Consider the following 13,000-nt stretch of genomic DNA (forward strand, 5'->3'; position numbering starts at 1 on the left):
TTTGAAATTGATGCAGAGGCATTTAATACAGAGGTTGTTATGTTATTATAATGGGCAGTCCCTTTAATATGGCTTGTCATAGATGCATCTCCTACAGAGTTTTGAGGTGGAAAGGATATGAGGAAATTTCTGCTGAATTAGTTTTTTATTCCTCTGAAGAATCTGGAAAGAAAGAATATGATAATTGAATGTAACTCAATGAATGACTTCTTAGTAATTTAAAAAAAATGTTAACTATGTATAACCTAATCAAGATACAATTAACTATACATTTTCATTTCATTGTTGCTTCCAATACTGAAAATAAAATACTGTAGTTATCAATATAAGTGTTGTTATTTATAGTTACAACAACACAGAACTTTGCTGAACTCAGTTTTTTGGAAGAGTCCAGTTTTTCATCTCTTCTGCTCCAAAAAGTCACAAGAGGACTGCAGTTTTGAATTTCACAAATAGTTATTAGACCAATTAGAAGCTCCATTCTTTGTACCTATTGTCTCTCCATTGAATTTTTTTCAATGAAGAATTACCAAAACATATTTATTCACATTTTATGGGAAGAGGGTATCACAGTTGTGTCATCTGTCACTGTCAGGCACAAATACATGGCAATAGCAAAGCCCCAGGAATAATTCTCTGTGATTAATGGTGTGTGCGCATGCGTGCTCCATGTTGCCCCAATACTAGTACTGTACAATCATTTGGACTGTACAGATGTTTATGAAAATGCAAAAGAAAGCCAAGCAAAAAAATGTCTATTAAGGAATCCTTATGATCCCAGTGTCTATCTACCTGTCTGTCTATTTATAGCTCACTTGATTTTTTACTCCTTAGTTCTCTTCCTAGTTTTAATTTTAATCATATTGTCAGATCATCATCAGTTTTGCAACATCCTGAATTTTCCATGACATTACTCTGTATTTTTTAACTTCATTTTTTCCCCCATTGCTATTTTGAGACTTGTTAATGTTAAGACATTTAGCACTAGCATCATCTTCCACACCTACTTTCAGGGCTAAGAAAAGTGTTAATGTATATCAGAAAATATGTTGTTTCTTTTTGTAATCATCCTATACAGAGCCCTGCTGAAATATTACAGGGGAGAACCATCAATACTGGATAGAATCTGCATTATTTACACTTGTCATTTTTCTAGTACTAAAAGCACTGAAATCAATCTGGTATTTTCACTGTTGGCAGTCATATTCAATTCCATGGTTTCATCTGCAACCACCCAAACGAGGAAAGTTGAAAAAGGACTCACTTTAAAGATTCAAGCTTCAACCAGACATGATATGCTTGACGAAAGCTGAAAAAAGGAAAAATAGGAATTTAGAGGTTGTACCAGGTAGTACCAGATCTCTAGATTATCAGAAGGGATTATTTTACATAAAAATATTCTGCAGGTTTAGTCAAATGTAAGTCCCATTAGAGTCAGCGTAGAGCCTTCAAAATTCAGTTCACATAGTCTAGGTCATTAAGTATAATAAAAAATAAAAAAAGGATTTGAAAGGCAGTTTCAGATGGTCTGAGTGAACTTTAACAGTTTTAGAAAATGTATTTTTTTCTTCCATTAACTCAACATAAATTGATAATTTATATATTTATATAAATATATAAATATATTTGTGTGTGTTTGTGTGTGTGTAATATCCTTCCTTCCTTCCTTCCTTCCTTCCTTCCTTCCTTCCTTCCTTCCTTCCTTCCTTCCTTCCTTCCTTCCTTCCTTCCTTCCTTCCTTCCTTCCTTCCTTCCTTCCTTCCTTCCTTCCTTCCTTCCTGGCATTTTGTAAAACTGTTAAAATAACATTATTCCACTGTGCTTTAAACCAGGATTGAATATTTGTTTTTGTTCTATATTTCTTGTTGTGTTGCAGATTAAATCTGCAGATTGGGCTAGATTACAATAATTGTGATGAAACTTTGTAGATAGCTCTCTCTCCCCCACCCCGTTTGTGGTCTTCAGTTTCACCATTTGCAGATGGAAAACACATAAAAACTACAGTATAAGTGTTAAAATAGGCACATCAAAATTTTAAAAGCAAAGAAAGTTTTCCAAATTCCTCCCAAATTAAGCCTTGCCCACATATAAAGTAGCAACTTCTACTTTATAGCCATCAACCTCTGTTCCCCCCATCCCCAGTCTGCCATTGATCACCAAAATGATGCCAACCCCTGCTGTAAGGATAGTGCAGGTGAGTAGGTGAAAACGTCTTCTTGATCCTAAATATAAGAATTGCTTTCTATAGGGATTTAAATGGAATTCAAATTCTCATGCCACTCCAATAGTACCACTAGTTGGGGTAGTCCTTTATGTCCCAAACAGAGAGCAGCTGGATGGGGTGGAAAGCCAACTCAATCATATTCATGGAGAGCTATGTGATTGCAATACCAATCTTTATTCTAGCAGTAACTTCAGCAGCATTTCAATATTATTTTCAGTTGCATTTATTCAGGGAGTGGCTTAACTGCTATTCCTGCCTGCTTTGTACTCATACTTCTGAGAAGTAAAATAGGAGTGGAAACTTTCCATGTTAGGAAACTTTGGCAACAGCTCCAGCAGCAAACAGCAAGTGTAAAAAGTATCCTGAGTTAACAGATGAATTTTTTTAAAAAATGGGTTTTATCAACTTACCTTCATAGTTGATGCAGCCATTAGCATCTTCTTGTCCAGCCATTAATTGTTCAACTTCACTTTCTGTCATCTTCTCCCCTATAAGTAGAAATCAAATGAGTTTAATTTTGTTTCAGAACTTATCTCTGAAGGCAGGAGGTACTAAGAACAACGACATACAATCTAGTTAAATATTAAATCTGATAATTAATATTAAATAAAATCTAGTTCTGTCTTTCGTAATCTGGCAGTCTCCAGATCTATTGGGACTGTAATTCATAGAATGTCTAGCCAGCATGGACAAAAGAATTCTGGAGGGCACCAGGTCAGGGACAACTGATATAGACAGATCATTAGGAGAGCAGAAGCCACCTGTTATACAATTGCATCCTGTAGTAAGTAGCTCCTGATGCAGTTGTATTTGAAGAAAACATCCCAGAAGTGTCTGTAGCCACAAATGAATTGCATTTGCCACATGAGAGAATGAATTCTTGCAGGAAATGGATGTCTGCTTGTTTTAAATATGGATGGGAGTGGTGGCAGAGATGAAAGAAGTTAGAAAAGCAAGGGAATACAGAAATGCCTTCTGGCTCCATATGGGCTGCTACACTTCCACAATCGTGAACAGTTCAGAGGCTGAGGCCCAAGAAGTAAGTTTACTGTGAGATTTCTAAGGGCAGGATTTTCTCCTTTAGTATATTACTGTATTGGTATGCTTTGGTCCCTTTCATGCTTGGGCCCTGTTGTAGGCACTGGTCTTGTACAATCAGCTGAAACAAAACTAAAATGGCAGCTCCAGAAACCACAACATATTATTACTACAAAGATGTCCCCAGCACCTGAGTAAGCATCACAAAAATAGCCCACTTTAAATTCTAATCTGCTGTCTGAACTAATCATAGCAGTGTGTTATATAGTGCATATATGCTAAAGTATGTATGAACATATGGATGATTTGGAAGACAGCAGATATTTGGCTATATGCTAATTATTCTGGAAGGTCAAATCTTGCCAAAACATAATTCTTGTCACAAATTCTATAGATGCTCTGCTTCCTTTAACATGCTACTGACTAAATTCCTTCCTGTACCTAAAGTAGCAAGGACATGACGCAGTTCAGCTCCCATGACAGTGCCATTTCCTTCCTTGTCAAAGACACGCAGTCCTTCCACAAAATCCTCAAAAGTCCCTTGGTCCTTGGATCGGGCAATGTGCTGTAACATTGGGAGGAAGGTCTCAAAATCCAGCATCTTTGTGTTCATTTCTGACAAGGAAGAACATGTTAATGATGACAAATAACAATAGTAATGATTCTGATATGCAACGGACAATCCCAATAATCCTCAAGTATGTAACTGGTGGCACCTGAAGAAGTATCGAGTTCTCTCTCTCTCTCTCTCTCTCTCTCTCTCTCTCTCACACACACACACACACACACACACACACACACCCCTTTTCCGTGTGTTCAGTTCAAAGGAAGTTTCCCTATTTCATCAATATAGCTTCTTGTGACACCTAGACCTGGAAACCAATTCAAGCAAATACTCTCTAGAGATCTGAACTTGGAAAGGATATATTACAGCTATGTCATAGGCTCAGAGGAATTAAGCTTGGCAATTGCTTCTAGATCAGTTACATCATGCAGATGTATAGTTTTAAGGTACACAGGAAATTTCTAGAATAGGAAATGAAAAGGCCTGAGTCTATCCTGTAGATACTTACCTTCTGGCTTTGGTTTCCCTAGCACTTTTAAGACCTCTGCATTGGTTGGGTTCTGTCCCAGGGCTCGCATGACATCTCCACACTGACTGTATGTGATTTTCATCTCTCCAGTTGGGGTCCTGTCAAAGAGCATGAATGCTTCTTTGAACTCTGTGCAAAAAACAGAATCACATTAGCTCTTTACATCAGCAGAAAGTGCTGTAGAGATCCTTCCCAACCAAGATGTGGAAGGAGTTCAAAGAACAGAAATGGAGGCTTATTTTTATCTATATGTGGGAGTTTTTGAGAGGTTATATTTATATGACCTGTCAAAAGAAAGCATAACAGCTAGAATATTATAATTTGTGTCTTTACCATGTGAGAAATTGTAGGGCAGACAGTGATTTGGGCTGCTGTCCTATGGACACATACTTGGAAGTTCAACATTTCAAAAGTCTTAGATAATAAAGAAAGGGGAGGGAAACAAACACTTAAAAATAAATATTTTAACATAAAAATTAATAATGTTCTTCAAATATTTGAAAGGTTGTAATATAGAAGACGTGCCAGGCATGTTCTTTGTTGCAACAGAGGGTAGAAATTACAGGAAAATAACTTTTAGTTGAACTTTAAAAGAGAATTCCTAATACTAAAAACTGCTTGCCTAATACAGCCTGCTTGCCTCTGAAGAGACATTTAAGCAGAAACAGCAAGCCAGTGCGTTCTTCATTGTAGAACTTATGCTGAGTAGATCAGAATGATGATTTCCAAGAATTTTTCTATTTCTGTACTATTGTGCTATTATTTCATTTAAAGGAATCATATTTATTGGCTTTTTGGTTATTAAATCATGTTAAATCTATTTCTACTTAGATAATTCCAAAATAAACTAGCCTATGTTTTGAATCTACTGTTTTATTTAAAATTACAGGAGGCTCGTATTCTTTTGTGTGGCCATCTGAAAAGAAAAGAAAAGAAGCAACTGAACTGAAATCTAATTAACAGCACATTCAATATGGATTCAGAAGTACACTCCATTGAATTTAGTGGGGATGATGAACTTAAGTCCCACCAATTTCAAAGGGCATACTCAGAGTATAAGTATCTGGATCTTAATCAGTGGCATTAGAGAAGGCATTAGAGGTTCCTTCCTCCTAAAACATTCAGTTTTAGTTGCAGCCCAGTATCTCACCTTCAGGGATGGATATTTCTGGAAAAATCAGAATTGTTTTATTTTTGTATGAGATAGTTTTCAGCTTCTCAACTTGTTGCATTATCCTCTCTTTATCCTTTAATTCTGCAAGCTGAACAAGAACAGCCCTGCTGCACTGATCTGCATTTGAGTTCTCCCTTTTCCAAGGTAGTCGATAGGCTTTTTCCACCGCAATGGAAGGGCCTCCTAGTTTCAGAATATGTGACAACCATTTTTCTATGAAGGCTGCCAAGTTGTGGCCCTCTTCTTTCTCAGGCAAGCCATGGATCCTGAGAGTATGCAGTTTCTTCTGTTTCTTTATCTCTTTCATGTGGCAACTGAGGTGTTTGTTTTCTCCAACTAAACCATCCAAATCTTGTCCGCATGCTTGCACCTTTGCTTGCTCATGCTCAATTATACAGCCAGTTGCAGCAACTGACTGGGCCAGGCTGTGAATTTGCTCTTCCAGCATGTCCATCCGTGAATTCAAGGCTGAGATTTTTCCATTAAAGGCCTTCAGTGCCTCTGAAGCATGGTCTACTTTTTTCTGGATTTCCAACACCACTTTTTTCATGATTGTATCTCCACCGTTGAAAGATTGGAACAGTTCAGTGCTAGTGTGCAACTTCAGACAGGTAGAAGCCCAAGAGGCATTGTCTTAAACTCCACGGAAATCCTTGAGCCACAGTAATAGTGGGGTTGGCTTGTTATTAGCATTGCCACATGTGGGCAAGGTCATCAGTGACATCACAATGGCTAATAATATCCCAAAGGGCTTTTAAAGTGGGTTGAACTTCAGGTCTGAAGTTCAGGCCTGCCACCGCAGTTTTTCTGCCTTCCTCAAGCTGGTGTCTTTGAGACGTGCTTAACCAATAATTCCCATAATTTGTAGATGACAGAGTCATTGGCCTTGCTACCTGAAGTAAAATGTGAGTTATAATTCAACATATTGAAACCTTCTCTAGGTTGCAAAAGGCTGTGCCATAGCATGTCTCTTCCTCTGAAAAAAAGGGGGAATTGCTAGTGCTCAAAAATGGAGGTTGAAACTTCTCATAGAAATAGGTCTATAAATATTGTGACATTTCTGTATATAGATACCCATTCAATAACCATCAGGTGGTACCCAGCTTATGGGCAGAAGGTATTACATAGGGACTTTGCTTTGGTTCACACATCTCACTAAACTATAATGTGACTTTTGTGCAAAACAAGCTATTCTAATTTGTTTATAAAACCATAATTAAAATACTTGGTTAATATGGTGTGTGAATGCAGCCAATGTATTAGATCCAGATACCAACATAAAAACTTTATCATGAGTAACATAAGTCCTGCTGAATGTAATGGCTTTCATGGTTTTATAGTTTAGTGTACTTTGTGAACCCAACCAATGGTGATTTATTCAATAAAACTTGGGAAATAAATAATAGCATTCATATGAACAGGGTTTTTTTAAAAAACAACCATTACTTACCTTCAATCTGATCAGCATTGAATTCAATCTATGGGAGAGAAAGGGGAAGGAATAACTATTAATTATTTGCTATTCCCATGTTACTTTTACTGTCTGACTCAACTTGGGCCAACTTTATCTCTCAGTCATGTATATTAAGGCTGGCAATGAGTGTACTGTTGGAAGACCTGAAAGACCCAGTTAGGGACAGATCATCATGGAGAAAATCTATATGGTTGCTAAGTCAACACTGATGTGATAGCACATAATCAAAATTACTCAATTATTTGAATAAATGGAGGTGTCTACAGGCTTTGTAGTACATATACAAACAAGACTATATAATTGCATTCACTAACTGTTAAAATCTGGTCATGCTCTCTAGAGAGGAGAAGTCAATGAGTAGTAACTATACTTCTAGATTTTGGTGCATTTCTCAGGTTGGATTCTGTAGATAGATTCACACACAGTTTATATAGTTTGGACTTAACATATCATTCAAACCTAGTCAGCTGTGATTTATTTGATAAACCATACTTAAGCAAACTATGTCTTGGGATGATGTGTGAATTCGGGCGTATGTGTCAAGCTAAAATGAATTCACAGTTGCATGAAATTGGTACAGCATGAAAAGAGTGGATGTATAAATATCCTCATGTTAGACATTCCAGCCAAAACACGTCATCTTCAAATTTCTCATGAAAACCTACCCTTTCTTCCTTAGCTAGCTGAAGTCATCTCCTGTTGTTATCTGAACCATACCCCCTTCCCTCTGTCATCTCTCTCACTCTGAAACTTTGCTTGTAACATCTCTCAGGCAGCAGAGTTTATTTGCTGCTTTTATAAAGTACCACATGACGATGCTAAGCAAATAATCAGAAATGATTCCGTAGTGAGAAATATTCATCTAGTCATAAGGAGAGGCTAGAGTTTTTAAATTCTTCTAAGTTTTATTATAGCTGGGATATCATTACTAGGTTTCTAGTTGTTTTTCGTAATCTAGCCATCAAATCACACACACACACACCCCTGTACAGTACGTATGTCAGAGCTCACACCTTCCTTTAAGTGATAAGCCCCAGTCAGACATTCTTAAAGACTGAACACTTCCATTTAAGCTCCACTCCCGCCCCATGTCACTTAAATGGCACTGGCTTCATGTAGACATTAACACATTCAGCACAAATACCTGCAGGAGCTCTGTGGATAGTGCATAAAACTGTACAGACATTAGCTTGTCTAAAAGCCAATCCATGTACATTTTTTACATATGAAGGCCTTTTTTCCTGCTGACATGAAAGGACACCAGAATAAACTATAATGCGGTTGATTGGTTTGAGGTGAGATACCCCCCTCCAATTATAGGCAAACCAAGCTTATTTGGCTCGTTTAACAAAGCATTATTAAAAATATGCTGGAGTAGAACAAGGTATGAAGGAACATTATCTAAATATGGACTGTTTTATAGAAAATATTTTTAGAATTTTTGTAGAAGGCAAAATTTACCAAAAATGTGAGGTCTTGAACTCACAGCAAGCCCTAACCAGGCTAAGCTGAGGTACATAAGCAACAACTGGCTGAGTCCACACCATATTATAGCAAACAAACCACGCTGTGGCTTAGGGCAATGAGTGAGCCAAGCCAAGTTATTATGATTTACCAAGTTTATGTATCAGTATCTGTGATTGTGCTTATATACATAAGGCATCTTTCCATGGACAAGATTCAAACCATTTCCATTTTGTTCTGAAGCTATTAATAATTCAACTCCAAGAGCTATCTTACAAGAATGTGCCAATATCAAAGGAGAGGAATGGAAAGTTTTTTCCCTTGCCTGCATGATAACTAGAGGGACCAAGCTTTTCTGGGATTTGCTTTGAGTGGCCATGGAAAGCAAATGATAGCAAGAAACACATGATCTGTTGCATGCGTTATACAGTTCAACATCTGTCACTAGCTGTTATTTAGAGTAGCTTACTGAAACCTATGTATTAAGAGGAAGCGTACCTCCGAATACCAAATGCTATGGTCAAACAATGGCTAACAAGTTGACACCTTCCTCATAAGCTTTTTCCTGACATTTGATCATTGTTGGAAACAGGATCCAGGACTAGATGGACTCTTTTTCTGGATACTGCAGGGTAATATGCCTCTCCTTTTCTACGTTCAGTATTTTAATGCCAAATTGTAAGATTGAAAGGTGAAACATTGGCTTACTATGTAGTGTTTTAGACTAATGGTGCACCTGGGCAGGGTAGAGAAATGGGCTGAAAATAACAAAATTTTAAATTTTAAATTTAAATGTCATTTCATTTTTAAATGAAATTTAATAAGGACAAATGCAAAGTTCTTTACTTAGGAAACAGAAATCAATTGAACATGCGTAGGCTAGGGAATACCTGACTTGGTAACAGTACTGTGAAAAAGATCTTGGAATACTAATTAATTACAAACTGAATACGAATAACAAGTTAATGTGCTTAGAAAAAGGCAAATATAGTTTTAAGCTGTATCAACAGAAGTATAAATTCCAAATCCTCCTCTTAGTCTATGCTGATCAGCCCACTTGGTTGTGTTCAGTTTTGGGCAACATGTTTTAAGAAGGATTCAGAGAATGTGGAACAGATTCGGAGAAGGGCAAAGAGTATGACAAGAGGATTAGGAAAATCCTTCTATGAAGAAATATTGAAGGAACTAGGAAGGTTTAGTCTTGAAAAGAAAAGATAGAGGGGGAAAATGATAGAACTTAACAAATACCTGAACAAATGTCACACAGAAAAAGGGAAAGATTATTCTCTAGGATTGTAGAGTGGAGGCCACAGAATAAAGAGCAGTTTGATGGTGGAACCAATTCTCCAGAGGATAATAACCTCAATTTCTCTGGAAGTGTTCAAGCAGAGGCTAGGCAGCCATCTGCCTAAGTGGGCCCTTCCCGTTCTATAATTTTATGATTCTATGCAGCTTCAGTGACACATTTGGCTTCTGCTTACTGTACATTTGGTAGATATATTGACCTGGTTCATGCAACATGCTAAGCTGTAATGCAGCTTGTTTAGTTTGGGTTTAATATGTAAATCTAGTCCCTGGAATCTGTGCAAATCCAGCCAATTGTGGTTTATTTGCTAAACCATGATTAAACATACCATAGTATGATGTATGAACCTAGTTACTATGTTCAGCATTAACAGTAAGGCAAGTAGGACCAAATAGGACAAGTCCTCTCTTCTTTTGAAAAATAAAGAACTTCAAAAAAATCTGTGTCTTGCTATTTTTATCTTGTCTCATCTACTTTTCTTTAGCTAGGCTTACATATCAGCTGAAATTCTGAAACCATGCCATAAATTATAGATGATGATGATGATGATGATGATGATGATGATGATGATGATGATGATAATTTCTAATGTGCTTTCTTTGCCATGGGTTGGACCATGTAGACATATTGACACTGCATCTTTGCTGTTACTTTCTGCCCATTCCTCTACAAATGTTATCAAAGGAAGTTTCTACCTGGAAAATGGAAATGGAGCCCAGGGATTCAAGAGGAGTTCCATAGCCATTAGGAAGCTGTGATGTCCATTATTTGACCCATACACTCTGCCATCTTTTCCATGTGAAAATTCGTAGAGAAAAGGGATAATGTCCGTGTAATCCAACATATTGAAGGAGACCAAGATTGGAAAGTGTGTTATTTGGGAAAGAGAATGAAATAGCCTGTGTTTGTGCAAACCTACCATATCTTCCTTTATGTGTTCAAGTCCTTTCAATTCTGGTTTTCAGTATCTCCAAAATTCAGTACAATTCTTTGAGATTATATTTGGGGTATATTTTCTTGAACCAGGAAAATTAGGTGCTAGGGATGTCTACCATATATCCCTAGCACGGGTGAGGGGTCAGAAAAGTCAAGAAGGCAACTGTGAACACATGACTGAAGCCCTACCCCTCTTTAAAGTGCATCACACAAAACACACATCAAAAAAGGGCAGGGTTTTGATTGTGTGGTTGCCATCTTTTTTTTATTCTCCTGCCCCCCATGGATGCCTCTGAAGGTACCCGATAATTAACATTGGGTGCAAAGAGGGTAAATGGCCTGACTTTGAAATGCCTAGGTTTCCAAGTTTGGATGATTTCTTTCTGCTGTCATTGACGCAGTTATGCACGGTATGTGAGCAGAACCAATGTCTCTCTATCCCAGATAGAGAACTGAAACAGTGGAATATCATTTTAATATGCCTGATTGGGAAATGTCTTTTCCTGTGCCTAAAATGTCCTGGAATATTTTAGGGAGTACAGGGTGGTCCATGTGGCAGGTTCAGCTTTTTCCTCTAATTCTAAATCATGTGCTCAAGCACCTCACACTTGATGCAGCTGCTTCTCTGTACCTGGCGATTGGGCTGGCTCAGAGACTGTGTCTGCACACAGAGCTACAGCTCACTGAACCTTGGTTTACTGAAGAGAGGCCAACCTGGCCTCCCTGAGTATGAAAATGCTATTTTTTTGGAAGTGTGCATCATACATACAACAGCTGCTCATGACATGGAAAAAAGCACTCTCCATAGTTTACACATACAGTTATAAACTAGTTTGTCTCAATGCAAAAACAATTTTTGTACAGTAATGGTCTCTTATGGACCTTAGAATTAATAATGCAATATCATAGAAGGAAACTATAACCAAACTTTTAAAAGTCCCCAAATAGATTTTCAATTTTTGGAAAAAACACAAAGCTAGATGGAGATGATCTTTTTCAAGGCGTTGAAAACAATGTGGAAAGGGGACTGATATTATTTCATGAACATTCACTCCATTTTCAACAGTCGTGGCATGATTTTGAAACAACAAAGCATGCAGAATCTATTCAACCTCAATGACGACAGCAGAAAAAAAAAATATAAATATATCATGGGAAGTGAAACATTCCTCAACATTTTCAATTGTTTCCAGAATAAGAAAATGAACAAATATACTATAATATTCATTCAAGTCATAATATTTTTGTATAAAAAAGGCTTACAGATAGAAATGGTTCTGCAATTAATTTCAGGTTAAATACAAATCTTACCAAAACTTTCAACACCTAAGAAATATTTTCTTAGTTTTATCAGGCACCTGAAATGTTGAAAGTTACAATTAACTTGAGCTACCACCTCAGTTTCTGCAAAATATATTTACATTCACTGAGCAGAAGCTGATTTCCAAAATATCTCTGTTCATTGTGGATCACATCATTTAACAAAAAAGTTCATGAATTTGTTATATTACCTGAAGCTGGATAAGGAAGGAAATGGGAGTCTGGTAGACTAGATTTCCAAGTAGCCAAGTGATAAATTCAGCATAAAATGTGGCAACTTCTGCCATGTAAATTCACTAGGTTGGGGAACTATGGCTGAGCGTAGTGACCTGCTCCAGGCCATTTGATGTGTCAATGGCAGAATTGGAAATCTGATCACAGCCTTGCATTCATTCTTCAAAGAAAGGTAATAAATAGCTGTGCTTCCCCAATCTGGTGCCCTCTAGATGTGTTGGAGCTTGACATCCACAATCTTCTCTAGGATTGCTATCTGGGAATTGTAGGAGTGTTGTCAGACACATCTGAGGGCAGCAGATTGGCAGAGATTGGAACAGGAGCAACTGAAGTTCCTACTTACCGTCACACTTTTGGGATCAAAGGCAGGTTCTTTAGGTGGTTCTGGAGCTGGAGCTGGCGCAGCAGCGGGAGCCGGAGCGGCTTTGGGGGCTTCTTTCTTGGGATCAGGCTTTTTGGGAGGCATGAGTCTGGATTTCTTGCCAAAGCGCTGGGATCAAGAACCCTCGGGACTGCAGGGAACAAAAGGCGATCCTTGCGTCCACAGCTTATATACTCAGCTGTGGGTCTCGCACCCGAGGGGTGGGCAAATTGCGAAGACAACTGCTGTTTACTATAAAAGGAAGGCACTCCAAAAAAGCAGCCTCCCTCTCACTCAACAATTGTCCTTTGTCAAATGTGTTTGTCATCCACAGAGGCCTGGCCTGGCTCTCTGTCCTCTGATAGAGAATGCAGG

The 13,000-nt window shown here is 37.8% G+C and overlaps 1 protein-coding gene across 1 annotated transcript; it reads right to left on the reverse strand.

Moving 5' to 3' along the window:
* MYL4 (myosin light chain 4) lies at positions 1–12,797 on the reverse strand. The gene is made up of 7 exons (XM_007422379.4): positions 12,608–12,797; positions 6,981–7,008; positions 4,336–4,485; positions 3,704–3,877; positions 2,635–2,712; positions 1,265–1,309; positions 1–162 (listed from the first exon to the last, which is right to left on the reverse strand). The coding sequence occupies exons 1-6, from the start codon at positions 12,728–12,730 to the stop codon at positions 1,281–1,283; spliced, it is 582 nt and encodes a 193-aa protein (XP_007422441.1). The 5' UTR covers positions 12,731–12,797; the 3' UTR covers positions 1–162; positions 1,265–1,280.
* Between the last annotated feature and the right edge of the window lie 203 nt (positions 12,798–13,000).

This window comes from Python bivittatus, unplaced genomic scaffold (assembly GCF_059951505.1).
Source record: "Python bivittatus isolate LINGU-HERP-01145 unplaced genomic scaffold, Pbiv_v1 ctg000410_np1212, whole genome shotgun sequence".
In the NCBI taxonomy this organism is placed as follows: Eukaryota; Metazoa; Chordata; class Lepidosauria; order Squamata; family Pythonidae; genus Python; species Python bivittatus.